The sequence below is a fragment of the Bos mutus genome, chromosome 17 (assembly GCF_027580195.1).
Source record: "Bos mutus isolate GX-2022 chromosome 17, NWIPB_WYAK_1.1, whole genome shotgun sequence".
NCBI lineage: Eukaryota > Metazoa > Chordata > Mammalia > Artiodactyla > Bovidae > Bos > Bos mutus.
In genome coordinates this window covers 65362398-65389087 of record NC_091633.1, presented here as the reverse complement: position 1 = coordinate 65389087, position 26690 = coordinate 65362398, and the positions used below count along the sequence as shown (strand labels likewise).

At 35.4% G+C, this 26690-nt stretch overlaps 1 protein-coding gene across 4 annotated transcripts in view; it reads left to right on the top strand.

Annotated features, from left to right (window-relative positions):
* Window positions 1-26690, top strand: part of LRBA (LPS responsive beige-like anchor protein) — a 759310-nt gene that overhangs the window by 197142 nt on the left and 535478 nt on the right. For all 4 annotated transcript variants that reach the window (XM_070386647.1, XM_070386648.1, XM_070386644.1 and 1 more), the window contains exons 31-33: window positions 3804-3934; window positions 18009-18087; window positions 20090-20223. In XM_070386647.1, the coding sequence (XP_070242748.1) occupies window positions 3804-3934; window positions 18009-18087; window positions 20090-20223 (344 nt within the window). The remainder of the gene's footprint in view (window positions 1-3803; window positions 3935-18008; window positions 18088-20089; window positions 20224-26690) is intronic.

Below are 26690 nucleotides of genomic sequence, written 5' to 3'. Positions count from 1 at the left end.
TAAACAACATTCCTAACAGTTTAGAGTCACACTTTATACATGATGAGTATGGCAGCTTAAGTATACCCTGTGTTGAAGATTTTAGTCTTTTACACAGAAAATTTATAGTAATAAAAACAGTAAAGGGAGTGAAAATATGAAATTTGCCTCCTACTTAATGTCCTTCTAAATGAATCTTTGTGACTGAATTTTCTTTGTTTTTATATAGCCCAAAGCTAAAGCATTATTATGTTACTTTCTCAGAGGTGATTTGAAACAATCATTGAATATGGAAATTGATTCATTCTATTTTTCTATTATGTACTAAGGAAATTGCTAAAGAACTCAGTTTTTCTTGAACAGACATATTTTTGTATTTTAGTAGTAGTACATATGTATTAATAATTTTAAATCTTGGAAATCTTTATTCTCATTGCTTATAGATTATAATATAGAATTATGTTTAAATGTTAATATAATTGTGATGGTTGTACAGTTTTTGAATATTCTAAAAACCATTTAATTTTATACTGTATATAAATAAATTGTATGGAATGTGAATTATATCTCAATAAAACTTAAAGGTCAGTATGAGGAACTGGTTCAAATTAGAGGCCCTTGTTTAGATAAACCTAGAATTGTGGGGCAGTTCTGCCATCTACCTTGACAAATTACTTTTCCTTTCTGAACTTTACTTTTTCAGTTTTTTAAATGAAAGTAATAAGTATGTTAGGATTATTTTGTGAATTGAGTAGTAATTCTTGACATATTATCAGTGCTTAATCTTAGCATTCATTAATGATTTGTTAAGTTTATATGATAGGATCATGTATTGTATGTATTTATTAAAGTTTGTATAATTGGATCACGTGAGAACACAAAGAATATAGTGAACATCGCCTTGGCTGTCTGGGGACGCTTAACCTTTGGCAAGGTTTTGAAAGGTGAGAAGGAAGATTGCTGGCAAACAGACTAAGCGGAAGGGATCTTGGTAGAGAAATAGCACGTACAGAGGATTGGAGCTGTGAAATAATGTACATGCTTAGTTCAAGAACCGTAAGAGCGTATTGCAGAAGTCTGTAAGGAATGCTAGTTAAATGTAAATTCATATAGGAAGCCACACTTCAGATGTGTTTGGAATGAGAATGTGTGAAAGATATAGAAAAATAAATATTTACTGAACTAAGTTATAGCTGTTATTTATGATTGAAAACATTATTAATGGCCCTTGTTTGAAGGAACAGAAATGAGGTCAGGTTCTTTTGTTATCTTTTATTAACTGTGCCATCTTGGAAGAATAGAAATTATGTGTTTTATGGGACATCTGTGGTAAATTTTTTGTTGTTGCTATCTTTTCACCATTTTGTTAAACATACAGAGAAGTTCAAAGTATTGTACAGTGAACATTTAGTGACCTGTCATTGAGATTCTGCAATTAGTCTTTGTTTGTTTACTTCATTGTACAGTTCTCCATATAACCATCTCTGTATCCATCAGTCTTACTTTTTTATGCATTTCAAAGTAAGTTGCAGGCATAAGATCACTTCGGTCTTAAACAGTTAAGGCGCATAGATCTCTAACCAAAGACCAATACAGTTTTTTAAGGTAAAGTGTACATACTATGATAGGCACAAATCTTAAGTGTTCCATTTTATGAGTTTTGACAAGTTAAACACCTAACCTAAATTTCCAGTCGAGTTGTCCTCAGTCTTGAAAGCTCCTTAACGCTTCTTCCTGGCTAGTGCCTATCCTACCCTCACAGACAATTATTGTTCTATATTGTTTAAACAACAGATTAATTTTGCCTTTTCTAGAGCGTCATGTAGGAAGTTCATGAAGGACTTACATCCTTACATCCTTAAAGGAAATACAAAGTATGTGTTCTTCTGTATAAGGCTTCCTTCACTTAACATAATGCTTTTAAGATTCATACATGTTATGTTAATCAGTAGTTTATTTCTATTACTATTATCCCATTCTATGTGTATACCACCAAATTTTAATTCATTTTTCTGCTTAAAGATTCAGGGCTATTTCCAGTTTTTGGTTGTTATTAGTAAAGCATTTCTTAATGTTATTATATCTATTCTTTATGGACTTAAGTTATGGTGAGGAAATTTATAAGAGTAGAATCGCCGGTACATAGGGTAGGCTTATGGCTTAAATTTCAAATATAGAAAAAACGGTTTCCCTTTTCTAAATACTAAATTGTTGCTCCTATCAGTACTTGGCTCTTGTATGAGTAAACTAGATCTTGCTAGTTGTTTCTTTTGTGGTCAAATATCAGAGTAGATCATCCATGTTCGCCCCTCTCCCATCAAAATAGCTTGTTAGCAAATAAATAGCTACAGATTTTCTTAAACAATAGGCTTGTGAAGTTTTGCCTTCAAGCAGGTAATTCACAAAGAACATTTTGTATTGTTTTGTGAATGTACTACCAGCACACGTGTACACATACACACACAGACACACACACACGTGCACACATGCAGGGGGGTGGTCATCCACTCCCCCTAAAGTCAATAATCTTCACGTGATACAAGCTACCGTGATTTAAGCACAGCATTTTGGATTGAGGGCTCAGGTGGCTGTTGCTTCTATTTTTTAGTGTATAGTTAACATTGGCAGTCACCCTTATAATGATGTGCCACCAGCCACCCCAGTACATTGGCTACGCCATGCCTAGCACAGAGAACTGGATTTAATTGGCAGCAGTGTTTGCTGTCACATGATAGGCACTGAAGTAAAACAGAACCTATTTCACTTCGTGTTATCTCTTTCGATGTAACAAAAGAAACAAAATGTATTTTAAAGTATTGGAATTGTATAATTTTCACTTCTGAATGCATTTATTGGGATCAAGTGTCTAAGTAACTTTATTTCGAAACTGAATAAAGCTGTTAAGGGAATACTTGAAGCTTGCAGTTACAATATTGTCAACAAAAGATGTGATTAAACAAATTGAATGTTGAAGACTTTAGGCTTATGGTTAACACCAGGTAATTAAAAGTAAGCACTGCTGTGGGAGTGCATTATATATCAGCTGTCCTCTTTACCTCATTAACTGTGTTTTTGCATGTTTATGGAGCTAACTTCAATTAAAAGTGCATTTTATGTTATGCCTAATAAGGTCTTTTAGTTACTATTTTGGCATAAAGTATTACCCTTTAATTGAAATTGGTATATCATAAATACCTGTGTTTAAATAATACAGAGATGAACAAATTTGATTAGTTGATATTTTTACATCTAGCTTTTATATGTATGCATTATTTTTTCTTTGTAATATTATCACAAGATAGTCTTTGAGGGTTGAAAAGTAAAAATTTGATTGTATACATGTTTAAAAATTGTTGATGTCTGCATTTTCTTACTTTATACGATTTCTAAGGTTTTATCATTTCAACTTACTGGTGCTTTAAAATTCTTGTAGAAATCTGTTGAGTTTCCTGCTTTACTTCTGAGGTTAAGAAAAAGTTACCTCTCCACATGAATGCCATATTTCTTTTTTGTATATACCTTTGTTTATATTTTAAGTTGGATAATTAAAGATGATTTTAAATTTAAAGAATGTAGTAAATATAAGTTTAAATGTTAACATGTATTATTATATTTTCATAGAACATTATCTTGATTCTGAAAAGTAAAGAATAAATTAATGTGAATACTATTGAAGTGAGTCCTTGTTGAGAATATTTTCTAAATTGTACATGAAAATAGAGATAATATGGTAGAAAGAAATTGGTTTCCTATTTTGTGTTTTGAAATTTATGTAACTGTGTGATCTTCTATATTTTAAAATCTATTTATTTTCTTTATTACAGAAGTGTCATCGTTGCAACAAAAAAATCAGCAGTCTTACCTTCCACACTTACAGGTATACCTACCAATGCTGTTAGTGTGGTTTCTTCGGTAGATTCAGCTCAAGCCTCAGATGTGGGGGGAGAATCACCTGGTGAGTTTGTTACCAGTGATTACAACCAAAAAGTTCTTAATCTCATTTTAGCAAAGTTTAGGATTGTTGATTAAGTAAAAAGTTTTGTAAGGCATGTTTTAAATGAATATACTGTTGTAGTATGTTGTTGATTATTTAACAATTTTCTGAATAAATTTGAGTAATATGAAATAAGTTAAATCAAGGATTTCAGTACTTTTCCCACTTAAACATAGTAATGTATGATGATTTGGATGCCGCTGATTGGGTGGATGAATGAATGACAGATCTATTAAAATACTTTTTTCCTGTCCCTGCTCTTGAGATGTATATACGTAGAGTTAGTATAAGGAAGTTTTGGTGAAATTTGGTCTTTGAGTCTGGTTGTCAATTGCCAGATGTTCATGTGGTGTCCAGTACTTTGCTCTCTCTTGCACAGTGTCTGACTTAGATACTTGGGAAGGGAATGCTGCCTCCGAGTCATCATTCAGGTGTTAGTCTTGGTAGTTCAGTAACTCTCACTGCAGTTTGATTTTTGTCCCATCTCTCTTTCTATATTCCTTCCAAAGTCTTGGGTGCAAGACCTTAAATCCTAGCTGTTGATTAGAAACTTAGTGATAATACCAGGTGAACTTGAAGACTATGTGATAGTAAAAAGACCAAGTTATTGAGTAGGAAATGACAACCCACTCCAGTATTGTTGCCTGGAAAAGTTTGTGCACAGAGGAGCCTGGCAGGCTATAGTCCATGGGTAGCAAGGAGTCAACGCAAATGAGCAGCTGAGCATAGACAAACAAGGGCCCGCCTTAATCCTGGCTGATCGGATCTCAGAGTCCACAATCACAGGTACAAAGATTGTTTTTCTAAATACAGTCCTCTCTCTAGGTTCTGGGGCTTACAACTTGGGCATACCTTTGGGGCTGCTATTAAACCTGCTGCAGTGTATAAGGAAAAAAAAGACCAAGTTAAAACAAGGGGGACATTATTTCATGTAAATAGTATTTTTCTGGGGAGAAGGCAATGGCAACCTACTCCAGTACTCTTGCCTGGAAAATCCCATCGGAAGAGCTTTGTAGGTTGCAGTCCATGGGATCGCTAAGAGTCGGACATAACATGCTGTGTAATAGTAAATATTTGAAGTATGTATATATTTTTCATATATAAAAAGCAAGGAAATGTACACTGAAGCTACATTATTATTCCATGAATTACTGGAAATTTTGATTTTTGAAATTTTTAATTTTCCAAAAATTTATCCATATTCCTATATTATTGGGCCTCCCTGGTGGCTTAAAGGGTAAAGCGTCCGCCTGCAATGCAGGAGACCCGGGTTCAGTCCCTGAGTCAGGAAGATCCCCTGGAGAAGGAAATGGCACCCCACTCCAGTTCTCTTGCCTGGAAAATCCCATGGACGGAGGAGCCTGGGAGGCTGCAGTCCATGGGGTCGTTAAGAGTCAGACACGACTGAGTGACTTCACTTCACATATTATTTTTATACTTAGGAAAGATAGTTGTTGAAGGAAAATGTTTACAAGGAAGCTAAAAGCTTCAATGGTAGTAGGCAGCCTTGTGCTGTCTCATTTTTTGTTTTATTAAAACATTTAAGCAAAGTAATAGATCTTATTTTTTAGATGTTTTAAGTTATAGGAATGGAAGATAGAGAGTTCCTGTATTATACCTTCTTAGTTTTACCCCCTCTTCATTCCTGTGTCATTAATATCTTGCAATAGTATTGTATATGTATATATTTTTTCATCATTCATTGTCTTAGTGAGAAACTATAAAGGAAAATAAGTATAGTACTCTAGTAGAATTTCCTTCTTCTTTATTGTTCCATTATACTGTGATGTGTTTTTTTTTTTTTTTGTATTTTGGAGAAGAAGCAATTTGGTGATCTATTTTGGACCAGTTAAACAAATTTCTGTTCTTTCACCTCTAAAGTTGACTCTTAAAAAGAGTCAACTGTGATTTTTCTAGACCAGCCCTCTGTTGGGAAAAAGGCAGATGTTACTAATATCTATGAAACTTTCTGCCGTCTTTTAAATTCAGTAGTATTAATTTCTTGTAACTTCCTGGACCATATGTAGTAAGTTCAGTATTTTCATCTTACTTTGAATACAGTGCCCTTTAATTTCAGTTTATGGAACAAATTAAATAGGATCTGAGTTTTAAAAATTTGTGCAGTCTTTGTCTGACTTATTTCAATAAAGATAGAAAAAGTGTTAAATAAAAAAAATAAATAATAGTGATACAAGGGAAAGAAAAAATTTCCTGCAGTCTTCAGAAGAGATAAATAGAAAGAAAGCTGATATATGGGTAATATTTAATATAAATAGAAAAAGGCTGAGTTATAGGTAATATTTGATAGAGAGGGGGCTCCCCAGGTGGCACAAGTGGTAAAGAATCCACCTGCCATGACCCCTGTGTCAGGAAGATCCCCTGGTGTAGGAAATGGCAACCCACTCCAGTATTCTTGCCTGGGAAAATCCCGTGGACAGAGCAGCATGCTACAGTCAGTGGGGTTGCAAGGTGAGAACACACACGCTGGTTTGCTATTTAATATAAAACAGTATGATGGATTTTTTTCTGAAGCCATTTTCCAGTAATCATTATAATATAAAATACTCACCCTGAAGAACCATATGCAGAATTACAGAATAATTTTCTATCTTGAAGACTGTTGTAATTGTTGGATGTTACTGTTGTTCAGTTGCTAAATTGTGTTTGACTCTTTGCAATGCCATGGACTGCAAGCTTCCCTGTTCTTCACCATCTCCCAGAGTTTGCTCAGACTCATGTTCATTGACTTGGTGATGCCATCTGACCATGTCATCCTCTGTTGCCCCCTTCTCATTCTGCCCTCAGTCTCTCCCAGCATCAGGATCTTTTCCAGTGAGTCAGCTCTTCACATCAGGTGGCCAAAGTATTGGAGCTTCAGTATCAATCCTTTGAAGAAATATTTAGGGTTGATTTCCTTTAGGATTGACTGATTTGACCTTCATGCAGTCCAAGGGACTCTTGAGAGTCTTCTCCAGCACCACAATTAGACAGCATCAATTCTTCAGTGCTCAGTCTTCTTTATGGTCCAATTCTCTTTGACTGTACGGACCTTTGTTGGCTGATAGATGTCTCTGCTTTTTCATATGCTGTCTTAAGTTTGTCATAACTTTCCTTCCAAGGAGCAAGGGTCTTTTAATTTCATGGGTGCAGTCACCGTCCACAGTGATTTTGGAGCCCAAGAAAATAAAACCTGTCACTGCTTCCACTTTTTCCCCTTTTATTTGGCATAAAGTGATGGGAACAGATGTCATGGTGTTTTGAGTGTTGAGTTTTAAGCCAGCTTTTTCACTCTCCTCTTTCATCCTCATCACAAGGCTCTTTAGTTCCTCTTCACTTTCTGCCATTAGGGTGGTATCATCTGGATATATCTGAGCTTATTATTTCTCCCAGCAGGCTTGATTCCAACTTGTGCTTCATCTATCCTGGTATTCCACATGATGTACTCTGCATAGATGTTAAACAGATAAATACTTAAGGTGACAATATGTAGCCTTGATGTACTCCTTCCCCAATTTTGAACCAGTCTGTTGTTCCATGTTCAGTTCTAACTGTTGTTTCTTGGCCTTCATACAGATTTTTCAGCAGACAGTTAAGGCGGTCTGATGTCCCCATCTCTTTAAGAACTTTCCACAGTTTGTTGTGCTCCACACAGTCAAAGGCTTTAGTTAGTGAAGCACTCTGCATCCAGGTCATAATTTACCAGTTTCCCCCTGGTTGTTTAAATTTTGTATAGTTTATGTTGGTAGTATTTCCCAAATAGTTCCCACTGTCTTCAATTTGGAGTAGAATTTGTAGTAGTTTCGTTTTTCTCTCTAGCTCCCATTATTTAAAAAATTAATTCATTCTCTTTTAAGTCATTGTAAGTTGTTTTTATGATGGTGGTCTTTAGTTTTGTCACTTGTTTTGATATCTTTTCCCTCTTCCTTTGTCACTAGGCTCCTGTTGTCACTTAAGTGGTACGATTTTAGTTTGTTGCTTCTGTTCCATTCCATTGATTGCTGCCATGGATATTATTGCTTTGATAAGAAATCCTGTTTCTGACTCTCCTCAGTCAGTTCAGTTCAGTCACTCAGTCGTGTCCGACTCTTTGCGACCCCATGAATCGCAGCACGCCAGGCCTCCCTGTCCATCACCACCTCCCAGAGTTCACTCATCGAGTCGCTGATGCCATCCCGCCATCTCGTCCTCTGTTGTCCCCTCTCCCCCTGCCCCCAGTCCCTCCCAGCTACAGCCCTGCTTTTCATGCTTTTGCCTACCATACTTCCCTTGTAGTCTGTTCTTTTTTCACCTGGAATCCAATCAAATAAAGAGAGATTTCTGCTGTTAATAATTTTAGTTGATAGATTTTTTTTCTTTTTTTTTTTGGTAGATCTCTTGATTTAAGTTATTTGCCGTTAAAAAGTAGGCTATATGCAGTATATTGAATCTTATTATCCTTCTGATTCAAACAGGATTTGGGGAAAATAATTTGTGGATGAATTGATTGTTATTGTGATTATGTGCTGGGCTGGGCAGTTTATTCTTGTAAATCTGAGCAAGTTAGATAATAGTCTTGGGTTTGATCAGGGATTATTTTCTTTATTTGAAAGTATAGTTAATATCTGTCCCTGTAGACAATAAACCTTTGTGCCGTAGGATGACTTCAGTTCTGAATTTTATAGTGAGTCAGCAACAAAAAATGAACTGTTCATATTGAATAATAGTTGTTGGTTAATAAAAATATGCTTGATAGTAGCTTAGCAAAATGGAAATTTCCTCGGAAGAAATCATGGGACTAGAAAACATAAAACATGAGTTTTGTACCAGAAAAGTTTATTTGGAAATTTTGATATCAGAATGAGATTGCTGTGTTTTATGTGTGGCACAATTAAAGAGAAACTGGGACTGGATCCCAGAAAAAGGATTGGAGCTTGTCAGCTTATGTGAGGTCTGAGCTTTTCTGTTAAAACGTTACCTCCAAAATAATTTTGTGAAAAATAAATTTTGTAAATAAATTTTAAAGCAGCGTACATTATTGAAATGATGATCAGTGTTCAAATTTCAGAGTTTGGTTTGAATAATATTTCTTAGCTCTTGTAGCATTTTATTAGCAAAAATGTTTAATATAATAATGACAGATGTTTCAAAGTAAGTTGTAAAATATTCATCAGAGAACAAAGTATACCCTTTGTGTATGCATATTTGTTTATAAAGAACACTGAAAGAGAAAACAGAGGTTTGTAGAAATATATCAAAATTTATCGGTTTTCAGGTTACTCATTAGTAAAGGTTTAATTGCCCAGACTGCATGTTAAGATGCAGTTACTCTTTATTCAAATATCCTGTGGTATTTTTCAAATGTATGTGATTGCAAAGCGTAAATGATTAAAACAGAATTGAAGTAAGCCCAGTGAAGGATCTAAATGAATTGCTCTTAAGTTCTTTAAGTGCTGAGTCTGCTAATTTGCAAAATTCAATAATCATACCTTTATTAGAATATTAGGCTCTGTATTCTTTTTATCAGAGCCATGCATATTATTGATATGAATTAGAATGTTTATTTTTAATGTCGAAAGAAAATACTTGGTTCTTCACTTCATATGATGTTTGACCCAAGAGGCTTATCTTTACTTATTCAATAAAAGTTTCTTTTATTTAATGAAGAGTTTAAACTGGCATGTAGACTGTCCCTCCTTGAATAGGTCTGGAATGGGTGGGGAGGGAGAGAGGGAGAAAAGGAGAGAGGATGCAGTTGAAAAATACAGTGTTTAGGGATTAAATATTGGCATTTGTTTTAATGAGACTTTATTGCAAAGGACATTATTTATGTAGACCCTTAGGGACCTTGAATAAACAATTGGCTATTCTCTGGATAGATGCTAGACAGATGATCTATTTACATTTTCCTTTTTGTTCTTTTGAGTGTCTGGAAAAATGTCAGTTTAAAGGAGACAGTTTATCAGTGTAAGGGTAATGAAAAGATAAGTCAGTAGCATTTCACAGGTTGGAAGTAGCTTTTGAGTTTACATGTGTGATCACTTGTTGAAAATATTTTTATTGTTAAATTAGTTTAAAACTAATTTGTCATAAATTTATGACTAATCTGAGCTAAAAAATACAGAATGTATTTGGAAGTTACATTTTTATGTCTGGTAGGAATGAAGGACACCTGGTGTGAATTTTGTGTGTTTTTTTCCTTAAAACTGTTGCTGATTGATTCATTTATCTTTCTCCATAATGTGTCTTCTTGTGATTTAAAAACTTTAGTTAAAGAAAATCCCTTTCTGCTATAGATCACAATAAAAAACTGTAGGTTTGAAAATTGACATTATTTCTAGGGTAGTATCAAGGAATTATTTTTGTTACTTTTTTTTTTTTTGATCCCTCAATGCTCCTTGTCTTTTGCAAATTTTGATATATATATTTCAGCTTATTAAAATCAGATTCAGTTTGGACAGTTAAAGCTAATGTTTTAAACTATTTTGTGAAGCTTGAGACTTTTTACTTTACATTTTCTTGAGACTTTTTACTTCTATTTCTATTTTTAACTAGATTGAACCTTATAATTCCTTTATGTCAACTTCAGAAAAGATCAAGAAAAGATGCCAATTAGTCCTTTTAGGGAAAATGTCCAACATACTCTTTATTTAAAGACGGTTTTTAAAAACTATCTCTAAAAACAGCTCAGAAATATTTCATTAATCACTGGTAGCAGAAGTCAGTGGCCAACCATGATTCAATGATCATATTGCTGTCAGGAATCTAGAAAATCGCAGGTATCATTAACTGAGTGTAATAACAGTGTTAGGTCTTTGAAGGACTTAATGAGCGTTATGTGAGAATAGAAGGATTGGCCCTGACAGAAATAAATATTTTCAATTTCACTTTATCTTGCCTTCCAGTTTGAAATTTTAATTTCAAAATACAAGACTGGAAATCATTTGGCAGTGAAAATATGGGAATTGATACATGTACTTTAAAAATTTAGTATGAAAAAAATGTGTACTTCATTTAAAAATCAATCCTATTCATTAAGATAGATTATATTTAATTTGTTAGTTTTTTATGTAATGATAGCTCACTCTCTCTTGAGCCGGGTGGCGAGTATGGCAAGAAGGTCAGCAAGAAACTATAATCTTAATAAAAAGAAAAGTCAACTCTAATTATCAATGGAAGGGGAAGAAAATGTGTTGTGGAAAAGAGAGATTCACTCTGGATAAGTTTGTCTTGTAGGAGTATGCTCACTCTGAGAGCTGCTGCTAAGTCGCTTCAGTCATGTCCGACTCTGTGCAATCCCAGAGATGGCAGCCCACCAGGCTCCCCCATCCCTGGGATTCTCCAGGCAAGAACACTGGAGTGGGTTGCCATTTCCTTCTCCAGTGCATGAAAGTGAAAAGTGAAAGTGAAGTCGCTCAGTCATGTCCGACTCCTAGCGACCCGACCCCATGGACTGCAGCCTACCAGACTCCTTTGTCCATGGGATTTTCCAGGCAAGAGTACTGGAGTGGGGTGCCATTGCCTTCTCCACACTCTGAGAGCTAGGCTGGGTAATTATCCAGAGGGTAACTGGGAAGATTGCTGAAGTACTCGCTCTCCAATAAAACAGTCCACATTTCCCAATGCTTCTGTTTGTCTGAGACCTGTAATCAGAACTGCTGATTATTGATCAGATTCTGCCTAAAGACCAATCATGTTTCTCAGAAGGTCACGTTATCCCAGATCTTTGCTGTTTCTTAATTAGTTAAATCTACAAAACCCCTGATTAGAGCCTGGCTTTGTTTATCTATAGCCAGAATTAACTTTGCCTTAGTTGAGTGAGCAAGCTGAATCAAAGTGCCTGGATAAATTGAAGTAATCCAGGAAATCTTGGGAATGGTGTGAGGCAGTGACAGGCTGTGGAGGACAGTGGCTAGATTTACCAAATGTTTTTGGCTCTTTGTTTTTTATACCAATCTGATAAATGAAACTGTTGGCAATCCACTTTTTATAGCAGTGAAATCTGGGATTGGGTTCTAGATTTTTCAAAAGAATTTACCTTTCATCTTAAGTTTGTATGGGGAAATTTGTAAAGGTACTTCATTTTATAAGCTTCATCTCATTTAAGTTACCTGTGCTTAATGTCACATGAATAATCATTGAAAAATTTGGGTGTCTTTTCAGCCTCAAGTACAGACTAAAGGGAAACATGATAACTTCCTTTCAATATTTTAAAGGTGGTCCTAGAATAGAAGAGTAGGAAGGGAAACTGTCACTCATTGTATGTTTACTGTGGTATAGGTTCTAATTACTTTAATCCTTGAAATAATTCTGTGACATGAGTATCACTGTTAATTTTTTAGATGAGGTAAGTAAAGCACAGAGAGCTTAAGTAACTTTGCCCAAGGTCACACAGTAAGTGACAGAATCCTTTCTGTTTTCCCTAAACTTTTATTCTATAACCTCTTAAGGGTATCTGTTATCAAACAAACTGACCTTTTATTGATAGAGCTAGGATTCAATTTGAAAATGCTTTGGTTGTGGGTGGCTGATGAGTGGAATCATAAAGAACAAGATTCCAATAAAAATACTCAAAAGATCAGAACAGTCAATTATGTTTCCTGTCAATTGGAAAAAATATATTCAATTTTATTAATAAAGAGGTGGAAATTACTTTTTCTTTCTTTAGGGCAATTGGGCAATTTGACAGTGTATGAAAGTGAAAGTCACTCAGTTGTGTCCAACTCTTTGCGACCCCTTGGACTGTAGCCTTCAAGGCTCCTCTGTCCTTGGAATTCTTCAGGCAAGAATACTGGAGTAGGTAGCCTATCCCTTTCTCCAGGGGATCTTCCTGACCCAGAGATCAAATGGGGGTCTTCTGCTTTATAGGTGGATTCTTTACCAGCTGAACTACCAGGGAAGCCAGTGTGTATCAACAATTAAACTTTGGGCTTATTGACTTTAGGAAGTTACTTCAAGGATATAAAGGAGTGCGTATAGATTTATATAAGCACATACAAAACATTGTTTATTGTAAAATACTGGGAACAACCAAATGAGTGTCCCTGAATTTGAGTTGATCTGATATTTCCTCTTGATTAAAATCATTATATTTCTCTGCTAGAACTGTTCTGGGACAGAGAAGGAAAGAATCTGATCATATGGTGCACAATTTTGATTTGTTAAAATGGTTAAAATGCTTGACCGTGACCACTTTCATCACTTGATTAAAGTATAGCTGCCAGGTTTCTATATTGTAGAGTTGTGATTAATAAGTGTTTTGTCGAGATATACTTTGAAATTCTTTAAATATCCTATTTTCCAGATTGTTAATTTTATCAGCAGTCAGTTTTATCAGCATGGCTTCATGGCTTCCTGTTTTATTGGACATATTATAATCAGTTGCTGTTGTTATTTTCATGCTCAGATTGTCTTCATCTTGGTAGGTGTGAGTCCCTTTAAGCTGGCCCCTTTGCCACTGGGACATATCCTGTCATTCCTTGGACATTTCCTTGCCTTCTAGAAAACAAAAGTAGATGTTTCAAGTTCATTTTGTGCTTTTCTTCCACAGATACTAAACCAACTGTTTCTGCTTTGTCTGTATAGTGGGGTATAGTACTCACAAGCCAGGGTGCATACAGTTAGGTGTTAGATGCTCGCAGGTCCTCTCAGGGGTCAGGTTAGGGAGTGTACTATATAGATATGTATGTTAATGAGAGTATATGTTTTATATACAGGCATACCTTGGAGACCACTGCAATAAAGTGACTATCACAAAGTGAGTCACATGAATTTTTTGTTTCCCAGTGCATATAAAAGTTATTTACACTATCCTGTAGCATTATGTCTAAAAATACCATGTGTATACCTTAACTTAAAAATAACTTATTATTAAAAATGCTAACCATAACTGAAGCCTTCAGTCATAATGCTGCTGCTAAGTCACTTCAGTTGTGTCTGACTCTGTACGACCTCCTAGACGGCAGCCTACCAGGCTCCTCCATCCCTGGGATTCTCCAGGCAAGAACACTGGAGTGGGTTGCCATTTCTTTCTCCAATGTGTGAAAGTGAAAAGTGAAAGTAAAGTCGCTCAGTCGTGTCCGACTCTTCGAGACCCCATGGACTGCAGCCCACCAGGCTCCTCTGTCCTTGGGATTTTCCAGGCAAGAGTGCTGGAGTGGGGTGCCATTGCCTTCTCCATCAGTCATAATAGTTTTACAATAATAACATCAAAGATCACTGATCACAGCTCACCATAATAAATATAATAATAAAAAGGAAAAGTTTGAAATATGAGAAGCACCAAAATGTGGATGTTTAGATGTGATGTGAGCAAGTATCATTGGAAAAATGGTGTCCATACACTTGCTTGATGCAGAGTTGCCACAGATCTTCAATTTGTAAAATAATGCATTTATTGTGCTTCACTTTATTGTGGTTTTCAGATACAGTGTGGTTTAGAAATTTTTCTGAAAATTAAAAAAAAATTTTTTTTAACAGATTGAAAGTATGTTGTAACTCTATGATGTCAAATGGATTTTTATGCACTGGGAAACCAAAAAATTTGTGTGACTTGCTTTGTTGTGATATTTACTTTATTGCCGTGGTATGGAATTGAACCCAAAATATCTCCAAGGTATACGTGTCCTCAGATGATATGCTTATATTTTACAAGTGTTTCTCCTCTAGTTTATATAATCTTGAGGTTGTAGATTGTCAAAACAGTGAATTCAGAGAGTTACTGCATTCCCCCTTCTTTAGTCATTTACCAAATTACAGACTCAATTCTGTTGCTTTCCTGATTTTATCCAGTTTTCTCACAATTAGGTCTCAACTTCTAGTTCACTACTTGTTAAGATACCTTTGTAAAATTCATTGATTTAAGAGATGTTATCATGTGGGAGAATGTGCATCTTACCAAGATGAAATAGATTGTTATGGAAAGTAATTCTTACTTAGAGATTTCTTTAATTCTGTTTCTTTTAAATTTTGTTATGGAAAATAATTCTTACTTAGAGATTTCTTAAATTCTGTTTCTTTTAAAATGAGCCCATGATTCCTATCTTTTCTCTGATGACTTTGTCTAAAGTCTGTATCAGTGTCCTCCAATTAAGATCCTAGTAATAAACCTTTGTTTGAATAAATTAATTCAGTGAGGGAGAATGTAGACAATGAGGAAACTTGGGACATCTCCGGGAAAACGATTTATTAAAGGATTTGAGTTTGTATGTAAGTGTAGAGAACAGAGTCCGGAAGGATATGTTTCCAAACTGCGGCTAGTGGCTGCCTTTGGAAAAGGACTGGGACTAGGAGGGCTTGTACAGAACGTTTCTGAATTTAAAAATCAGGATGTATCCATGCATTGGGTAAATAAAATAATTGGAAAAAAAATGATAATTTGAGGTCAGGGTTATGGAAGTGGGCCTTTCTTCTGCATTAGGTACTGTCAGGAAGCATGGGTAATTCTATGATTTTAGATATCCTAATTAGGTCTTATCTAGAATCATGGAAGACTTGACAGAGCCTAAAACTCTAATTAGTAAAGAAATAGCAGTCTTTCATATTAGAATTCGGGATGTTTGACCATCTTTGTTATTTGCCTGGAGTTCATGTTTTGGTCTTTTGGGACATGATTACGGAGTGGTATTTTATGTTGGTTCATCATAGTCATGGCATGGCATTGTTTGATGTTGCTGTTTTATGAAATTGTTCATAGTCAGCAAAAGAAGACCGTGACCTAGTTGTAGGTTCTAAAGCCAGCCCGTAACCACCCCAGGGCCTAGTTGGCATTACAGCCAGCTCCCCAATGCCAAAGAGGCTGATTTTCTACCTTCTCACCTATTTCTACCATCTTTCTTTCTGCATGCTAGATGGAAATTTCTTCTATTTCTCGCTTATCTTTCTGTCCACACCATTTTGTCTACTTTAGGTGTTTCTAGTGTGCCCACGCCTGAAGTTTTAAGAATGGATCAAAAGCAGCAGACCTCTGATAGTGCATCCTAATAGATTGCAGAATTCTTCAAGCCTCTCTTCCCTCCTTGTGTGTAAGCTTTGCATCTTTGTTTCATTTGCTTCAATATGTCAGCTGCCTTTCTTGGTCTGTCCCTCTATAGAATTGTGATGGGATTTCAGTCTGCTCTAATACTAACTTGGCGTCCTTTGAAGACACTGTTTCTAGAAATGGAAATTTCACTTCCTGGGCTGCCAATGCAAGCAAAATATGTGCGTCTCCTGCACGCGTCCCCTCCGTGCTGTTAGGATGCCCTCCCGGTGGAGTCCCAGGGACTCTTGTGACCCTTGTGTTGGAGAGTGGCATTGAACACTGCGCTTGTCCTCTCTCCTCTTCTTTCACCCTGTTATCAATCTTAGGAAATGACCCTTCTGTTTCTTCAGGTTTTCTTCCTAGCTTAAATTAAATGCTTTTCTGTCTCATGTATTCTGATTCTTAAATGGGAACTTTATTTTTCCTCTACTTTTGTGAACTTTTTAGAACTCTTCAAGCCTCAGTAAATTACCATCCAAATTAGTCTTCTGGACTTTTTCAAACTTCCTATATCATGTATTGTCCATTCTTTGACTTTGTCAGAGTTGATTTCCTGGTATTTATTTTTCTCTTGCCAAGTAAAATTTATTAGCACAGTTATTTTTGTAAAACATAAAGAAGTTAGCTCTGTGTAGGGCAGGATATTGTGAACAGTTTGTACTCTAAGAGGGTGAGTTGGCCATTGAACAATACAGATAAACAAAAATAAGGATATCTGGGAGTGTTCATTGGAGAGCACAATTAGATCACATGATCGAAATTAACTTTATATAGTAGTTTGAACAAAGATAGGGACATAAAATTACAGAAAATGGAGAGGAAATTTATACCATATGGGAAGAATGACCTACTAAAATCTGGGAGATGGTTTGATTAAGGGAATGATTTTTGCAACTATAAGTTGAGAACCTTCTATTGTGTTACTTTAGGTGTTTGAGAGAGATGAATGAAAAAGATGAGATCTCTGCTTTCAAAAAGATTAGTATACGAGGGAAAAGGACATTTAAAAAATCAGTTGAAATATAGTATGACAAATACAACATCAGGTTATGTCCTAATTACAGGGAGGACACCCAGGAGCGAGTCTATGCTCTGTTGCCATCACTTAAGAAAGATTTCTCAGTTGATCATTGCATAATGTTTGCTGAACTAGACTCAGAAGCGTTTAAAGTATAGAGCAGAAGTTATTTAGTGACTGCATACAGTTGTCATGGTAATGAGGCATACCTATTTAAGCTAAATTTGGAATTAGTAGTTTCTCCTTTATGCTTCAGTTTTAAGAAGTTTCTACTTGGGTATGTCCGTTGCTATTTGATGTTGAACTGAATGAATCATGATCCCAATTGAGTGATTCAGAATTTTCTGTTACTTCTTCAGCTGATGGTTTTAAAGACTCTTTTATGTGAGAATTATATATTAAATGATTCAAGAAAAACCTTGTTAATTGGTAGATTTTAATGTTATCCAAATTATGTTGTTGTTTAGTCTATAAGTCATGTCTAGTTCTGTTATAACACCATGGATTGTAGCCTGCCAGGATCCTCTGTCCATGGGATTTCCCAGGCAAGAATACTGGAGAGTGTTGCTGTTTCCTTCTCCAAGGGATCTTCCCTACCCAGGGATCAATCCCACATCTCCAGCATTGCAGGCAGATTCTTTACCAAGGAGACACGAGGGAAGTCCCATCAAATTATAATAGGCATTAAAAATGTATGGGTGTGTGCATGCTCAGTCATGTTGGACTCTTTGCGGCCCCATGGACTGTAGCCCTCCAGACTCGTTTGTCCATGAGATTTTCCAGGCAAGAATACTGGAGTGGGTTGCCATTTCCTACTCCAGGGATCTTCCTGATGCAGGGATTGAACCTGCATCTCTTGTGTCTCCTGCATTGGCAGGCAGGTTCTTTACTAACTGTGCTGTCTGGCAAAATGCACCGGGAAAAATGCAATATAGTATTTTTTTTTGGTGATTTGGTATCAAGATACCTTTTTTGTTTGAATTCTTGTTCATCCCATAAATGATTATTTTCTCTTATAGGTGGTAGATCATCTAATGCAAAATTACCTGCAGTTCCAACAGTTGGTTCAGTTCCACAAGACCAAGTTTCAAATATGAGGTATTCAAGCTATTAATTTGGATATTTGTGATTTATTCCTTTTGATAACTCTTAAAATATCTAGCTATAATTTTTTTAAAAAATTACTTTTTAAAAAAAGATGACATTTAGAGGCTTGGGAATATTTTAGAATTTCTTTTCTGAAAGAAGATGAAGTGTAAAAGATTCCTGAGAATTAGCTATTTGGGATCAATAAATGCTGAAGGATAACAAATATTTAATTTCACAGGTAGTTAGTAACTAATGGCTTACATTTCATATGATTGTAGATTGAACATTTGGAATTCATTGTTCTTCTTCCCTAGAAATGCTGAAATAAGTTTATGTTGATATTGAATTATAGGTAGATTTTTACTGTCTGTTATCTTGTCTAGTTAGGAATATGTGTTTCAAGTTCTAATTTAGAAGGCTGTGAATGTATTTCACCACTAGAGCCTTTGTGGCTAGAGTCCTTGATATATGCCTTACCACAATTGGAAAATGCATAGCATTTTACAAATAAAGGTACTTGGGTGCTACAAGTGTAGGCTCATAGTTATGATATCATCCAGGGATAAGAGGCTCCATGAGATCAATACAGAGAAATAGTATTATGTGGAACACCTGGGAAGAGGTGGTTGTTGACCACAGAAGTTTCCAGCAGCTTACCTGCTGATAATCTCAGTAGCATCTCTTATTGCCAGTATAAATAGGAGTACTCTTTGTAGGAACAGTAAATACGTAGTGACTATGTGTATACATGTTTGGTTCATAGTTAGAAAATGAAATACCTGAAATGCAGGGAACTTTTTTTTTTTTAACTCATTCAGTTCAGTCGCTCAGTCATGTCTGACTCTTTGCGACCCCATAAACTGCAGCACACCAGGCCTCCCTGTCCATCACCAATTCCCGGAGTTCACCCAAACTCACGTTCATCGAGTCGGTGATGCCATCCAACCATCTCATCCTCTGTCGTCCCCTTCTCCTCCTGCCCTCAATCTTTCCCAGCATCAGGGTCTTTTCAAATGAGTCAGCTCTTCCCATCAGGTGGCCAAAGTACTGGAGTTTCAGCTTCAACATCAGTCCTTCCAGTGAACACTCAGGACTGATCTCCTTTAGGATGGACTGGTTGGATCTCCTTGCAGTCCAAGGGACTCTCAAGAGTCTTTTCCAACACCATAGTTCAAAAGCATCAATTCTTTGGCGCTCAGCTTTCTTTATAGTCCAACTCTCACATCCATACATGACTACTGGAAAAACCATAGCCTTGACTAGATGGACCTTTGTTGAGAAAGTAATGTCTCTCCTTTTTAATATGCTGTCTAGATTGGTCATTTAACTCATTAAATATGTATATATGTATATAGTTGGATATGGATCCAACCAAGTGCAGATTGAAAATATTGAAAAAAAAATTTCTAGAGAGTTCCAAAAAGCCAAACTTGAATTTGCCTCACGTTGGCAACTATGTATGTATGTGTATGTGTGTGGATATGTATCTATCTGTCTGTCCATATATATGCATAGTCATGGTCAATAGAAAATTAGATAAAAGATTGATAAAATTTGATAAAAATTTGATTAAAAATTTTCCATAAAGTTGCAAAAAGCAAAACTTGAATTTGCCTCGCATTGGCAACTATTTATTTATGTATGAACACATGTGAATATGAATGCATGTATATATGCATGGTCATGGTCAATAGAAAATCTGATAGAAGGTTGTTAAATTTTGATAAAAAAGTTTTTTTGGTTATCATGGGGCCAAAATCAAGCGCTCTCTACTAGCCAGTGAAGACTTCTAATAAGAGCTGATGTTTGGAATGGTTGTTCTCCAGGTTGTTTGTGTGGACTAGGAGTGGCAATGTGCAATAGGATAAAAATGGATACTCCAGGCAGAGGAATGATGTACATAGCAGTAATGAGTCATTAGATGATTTTCAGTTTTTCACGTAATTTTACATTTTTACGGAAACTCACTTTAAAAATTAATCAACAATAATTAATAACATCTTTCCATTAGCATTACAGAGAGGCTCGAACATGCTTTGGAAAAGGCAGCTCCTCTTCTGCGAGAGATATTTGTAGATTTTGCACCTTTTCTTTCTCGGACACTTTTGGGTAGCCATGGACAGGAACTGCTTATAGAAGGAACAAGTAAGTCGTTTTCCTTTCTTCATGTATGTATTTAAATTTCAGGGTTTAAAACTGAAATGAATAATAAAAGAATCATGAGGTTTTAATGTTTTTGGCCTTTGACAAGGCTTCTCATGGAGTCTGTACCATCTTTTAAAGATTATGGCATGGCTGGTATTCTAATCTGTTCAAGGTTTTTTTAATCACTGATTTGAATGAGATTTGTATTCAGCAGGTTTCTTACTGTGTGTTTTGGGGAACAATAAAAGAAAACGTATTGAATGCAAAAAGTAAGAAATGTTTAATACATTAAAATTAACCATGAAAATTGAGAATTAGACTAATGTTAACAGCAATAAGTGGTGTATTTTTCCTGAGATTTTACCTGAATTTGAGATGTATATAAAAAACAGTGTATTGCCACATGTTATGAAATTGAGGAATGCATTTTTAGTCTTTACTAGTGGAGTTCTGTTTTACGAATAAGGAGAAAAAGCAGTAGTATTTTCTCTATCTTGCTTGTATCATACCTAGATTACTTGATCTTTTCTAGATAGATATCTTGTCAAACTAGATAGTGTGGAGAAGTAAATTGCTGTGCAGATTGGAAACCGTCCATTTTTGGAATGGATGGCGAGGTATTGGGGCTTTTCTTTTCTCTTTTTAAAGCATGAAGCGCTTGTCAGATTAAGTGTTTTCTAATATTCAAGAAGTTAACTCAACCAAGTGAAAGTTGACTTACCGTGAATTTCTCAGACAGTAGAAATCAGATCAATAGAGATCAACTTTTCAAACAATTAGATTTATTATTTGAGCTTAACAGACTGACTTCAAAACACCCATCTTCATTCCCATAACTAACATTTTATAAAGAAGAAGCTAGAGGACCTTCATCAATGATAATGTCAAATTAATCTTTTCATTCAAAAGTGTTTGTAGTATGTGTTCACTAAATCTGGCTTGTCTGTATCCAGGTTTGATGTTTTATGGATAAGACATATATTCTTGAATATATGCTTGAATATAAGCTGAATCATGGGAAAGCACAATTATCTGTACTCTACTATCTTTAAATATCAACTTACAGCTTTAGGTATCATGACTTTTTGTTGGGCAATCAGTTACTAGGTTATCTATGGAATTTCTTAAAACTTGTGAAAAAAAAAAAACCCTCTTTTTATAGTAATAAGGATATAATGATAATGAAAGTTATAGATAGTTTAACAGTTCAAGATATCCTTATCTGAGTGTTAACTATGGGATATCAGCACTTTATTTGGCTCTTAAAACATCTATCTATAAGAAATAGTCATTAGCTAATGTAATAATTTCATCATCATCCGTGCTGTAAATATATATTGAGTTGGTGATGATTGATATCATTTCTATATAGTCAAGGAGTAGCATTGAATTTATGTGGGAAAAAAGTTCAAATTTTAGAAACATTGAACCAAATTTGGGATAGAAATTTACTCTATCTGATGAAGGATATAATTATTTAGCCAAGGACTGTTTGACCTAATGAAGTAATAAAATTTGAAAGGAAGTGAATTGATACATTGAAGGAATTCACCCTAATTTATGCTTCATATATCAAACTTTTATTCTATTAAAGTGATATGACAACTTGTTAATTATATTTCATTTTATAATGCTAAAATGAATGTATTAATTATAGCCTTTCAATATAGCAATACATTTTTGCTATTTAGTTGATCTTTGAATTTTATAATAGACCCAGCACAATAGGATCTTCTTAGATACTATGCTATGCTATGCTATGCTAAGTCACTTCAGTCGTGTCTGACTCTGTGTAACCCCATAGACGGGAGCCCACCAGGCTCCCCCGTCCCTGGGATTCTCCAGGCAAGAATACTGGAGTGGGTTGCCATTTCCTCCTCCAATATATGAAAGTGAAAAGTGAAAGTGAAGTCGCTCAGTTGTATCCGACTTGTAGCGACCCCATGGACTGCGGCCTACCAGGCACCTCCATCCAAGGGATTTTCCAGGCAGGAGTACTGGAGTGGGGTGCCATAGCCTTCTCCGTCTAAGATACTCAGAAGTATTAAACTTGACAATTCTAGATCCTTGAACAAAATTTAATTTAGAATCAACTTGTTATTGATAAATTCTGATAATATGATAAAAAGGAAGATGATGTGCTTTTGATCATCTATAAAAAACTTGATCATTGCCTACTCACTGGGTTGTGTTCATAAAAATAACGAATAGATGTAAGAGTTTTATATAGCAAATAGATTTTAAGTTGCGAGGAATCCTTTGGGTGGTAGTTTTATGCACTGTAAAACAGAAAAGTTTTGAGGGAGAGGTTATTGAAGCATAATTCTGTTGAAAAAGTTTTGAACTAAAAAATTCAGTAGAAGGGATATCTCTGGTGGTCCAGCAGTTAAGACTCCATGCTTCCACTGCAGAGTTTGATCCCGGGTTGGAGAAGTAAGATCCCACATGCTGCGTGGTGCAGCCATTAAAAAAAAAAAAAAGGCAGGCGCCTTCAGTCCCTGTTGGTCACTAGCTGTGTGACCAGGTACTTGAAACCTTATTACTTTAAAATTTTTAAATTATTTTGATTAATAATTTTTAATAAACATTTAAAATATTTACAAAATATGAGTTGCAATATTTATAAAGTTACTACTGCTGACTACCCAGACCGTCTTTGTTTTGCCATAACTGTTAAATCCACCTCATTTTGTTTTCCTTTAGTCTTTAAAACAACCACAGACATCATGTAATTTCACCTCTAAATAATTAATAATTCATGTAAAAAAGATACTTTCTCACATAATCATAATTGCTTCTCTTATACCTAATAATATTAATAGTAATTCTATAATGTCCTTTAATACTCAGCCCATGTTCATCTTTATTTAAAAAGATATTTTTATATAATTGATTTTCTTCCAGTTAAGATCCAAAAAAGTCATTTTTTTCATTTGATATGTCTCTTAAATCCATGCTAATGTCAAATAGTTTCCCAGTATTCCTTGGTTTTCATGTTATTGACTTGTTGAAGAAATAGGGTTGGTGGTTCTGTAGGATGTTAACATATTTTGGGACTCTGTGGCTATTCTTGCTGATGTCATTTAACAGTTTATCTAGTCTATGTGTTTTCTGATGGCTTGAAGTTTAATTAGATGTGATAATTCATGTTATATCATGCCTAGAGTCACATATTTTCTGATTGGCTCAATTTTAGTAGTATTAACCCCCTTTTTCAAGTAGTTATAACCCTTTGTAAGAATTGATGTTTATTACTTTTATTGTTTTTAAAGATGTCTTCTGAAAACAAAAAGATGATTACTTGTAAATAAAGTTTGTTCTATCTGACAGTTACCTTAAATGATTTCATTCGGCACTTTTTATAAATCTAAGATTCATTATGAACTTTTTGTGATCTTAATTTTCCTGTATGTTAAAACATTTTGCTAATTATCGTTACTCATCAGTTATTTCTAATTATGCTAAGGACTAAAACAATAAAAAACCAAGAATATTAGAACTGCTCCCAGCATCAGGGTGAACTAGGAAACCAAATCTTGGATCATTCTCTGTTTTCTTACTATGTTGCCAAAGTATTGCATTGTGTTTTAAGAAGATATAAACTTGTTTTCTCAATTGGATTAAAAGCTGGTATTTAGGGATGGCCAAAATATCTTAGGTATCTACAGTACATCTGGGGCTTCTCCTGTGGCTCAGCTGGTAAAGAGGCCACCTGCATTGTGGGAGACCTGGGTTTGATCCCTGATTGGGAAGATCCCCTGGAGTAGGGAAAGGCTACCCACTCCAGTATTCTGGCTTGGTGAATTCCATGGACTGTTGTCCATGGGGTTGCAAAGAGTGGACAGGACTGAGTGACTTTCACTTTCACAGTACATCTGTATAGTTTATTTTTAGGATTAAAATTTCATGGGGTCACAATTAAGAAAAAATGGTATGAAATGCTATTTAGGCTCTTCAAAAATTATTGAGAAATATTGGTATAAAAGAAGTCTGTGGATACCAGCTTTGTATCTTATTTTTAGCTTTCACTGAATATAGTTAGTTAAGTCAGAATTTTCTGTTTTCTGTCCATAATGGTGAGGAGAAAAAAAATTGATAGGAGAAGACATTTTATAAGTACTGGACCATCTGTAGCTGAATTTGAAGAGCTAGGGAACAGTATTCATAATTTTTATCAAACTCAGTACTTCATTAGTACACAGTATATTTCTGTGGACAAAAAGGAAATTGATTTTCTCAGCATCATGTCATTCAACAGGAACAGTTTAATTCTGCAAAATCCATACGATGTTTTGTGACAAAAACCTGGATTATCTCATTTTGCTAAAAAGGCCTGTGACAGTGTTCATGCATTGTTGATTGTGCACTGCAGCTTGCTTGGTGCAATTTCTAAGTGAATGGCTACTGAAGTAGGTTTGTACACAAGGATGATCAGAAGGAAACATTCACGTAGAAGTGAAAAAATTCAATTGATTGATCATTCTAAATGGCGTTCATAATCTAAAGATGAAAATATTTTGGAATTCGAGAGGAGAGAAAGTGACCTTGCAAAATTCAGCCTTCCTGCTGCTGCTGCTGCTGCTGCTGCTGCTAAGTCGCTTCAGTCGTGTCTGACCCTCAGTGACCCCATGGACTGCAGCCCACCAGGCTCCTCTGTCCATGGGATTTTCCAGGCAAGAGTACTGGAGTGGGTTGTCAACCTTTCCTGCTGCTGCTGCTGCTAAGTCGCTTCAGTCGTGTCCGACCCTCAGTGACCCCATGGACTGCAGCCCACCAGGCTCCTCCGTCCATGGGATTTTCCAGGCAAAAGAGTACCGGAGTGTCAACCTTCCTAGACTATTGCATTTGACAGTGTTAGTTCAAAAAGGAGGGCCAGAGGAAACAAAAGATAAAACATATTACTTAAATGCAGGGGGAAAAAGGACCAGAATTAATAATAAAGTTGCATCTATTAGAAGTTTATTTGAAATTTAGAATTAATATTTATAAGATGAATATCATGTTTACAGATTCATGGGGAACAGTTAATTGTATCCAAATTATAGGCAAGTACTTTCAAAACCTGGAAAACGGGGAAAACCTGATTTTTTGCCGAAATTATTATTAAAACTTCTAGTAATGTTTATGCCATTCCTTTATATTTGTGTAGATTAAAGTGACTTAAGATAAATAAAGGAAAAAACTGGGTTCTTACATTCCAGATGGCAAATGGTCATACCTGTTTTTCATGGTATACATGAGAGTTTAGATATCTCAGTGGGTTCAGATACTGATAGCTTAATATCTGATAATTCATTTAATGTTTCTGAGTTAGTAAGGAAAACAGTGGTAATAGAGGTGGAGAAACTGCAGTGGTCTTTGGTCATGAAACACCCAAAGAGTATAAAACTCTTGGCTTTGGTATTCATAATTTGTCTTCTTTTGAAGAGACTACAATTCCTTATCAGTGAAAAGTCAAAAACAAAACCAGGCACACTGAACCCTAGGGTCAGATTATGAGTCTGGTCAGATCTCTGAACCTACAGTACCTTGTTCACCTTCTGCTAATTGGGGCAGTAGTAGAATTTGTCTGTATAAAGTGAAAATTGATAACTTCTGCAGCAACTTACAACTTCACCTAAGGGCTGTTTGAAGGCCTTCCTTTGGATAATTCTTGGAGTCTGAATGTAAATCTGAAGACAGATTTGCTGCTTTATAAGTCATTTCTTGCCTTTTCATCCATGCAGCCAGTGTCACAGAAAGGTAAAAATTCAGATCAAAAAGAGATATGATTAAGTTTTGCAATCTGAAACCAAGTCCCTTATTGAGATGATTTCATATTTATTTACTCCCATGGTTTTATATTTGTGTTTGCGGTATTGATCCCCTTTGGGCATTTAAGTTATTGAAGGTCAAATGTAAATCCTCTTTTGTCTTCTGAAGCCATTTCTCATTTAAAATTTAACACACCATCCACTCTGGCCCCCTGCCTGTCCTTTAGAATCCAGAAAACCTCACTCCAAAAAACACACGAATTGTTCTAATCAAATTATGAAATATTGTTTGACAGCTTAACTATCTTTGAATATTCAACTCCACTGATATGTGGTTGTATTACACTGCTTCTGGTTTTCTAATCTTATTGAGCAATAAAACTGAAATAAGTAATTTTTTGAAAGTATATATCCTACCATACGCTGTAGAGAGACAAAACAACCTGTAAGTCGTTCTAACTTTGGATGACCCAAGTTCCTTTTAATCATTATGGTTCACTGTTTTAGTGGCTATCAAAGGCTGAGCTAGATCAGGGCCCAAATGCTTTGCAATGAAAGGAAAGTTGGTAGGAAATCTGGTTCCTCTAGGACAGAGCAATAAGGAATAATGACCTAATTGTGGAAAGACCTAAATTTACTTGCTGAAAGTAGTGGCTTTTGAAGTTGAAATATATGAAACTTCCTTTCATGTTTTCTGAAAAGTGACAGGTTTTC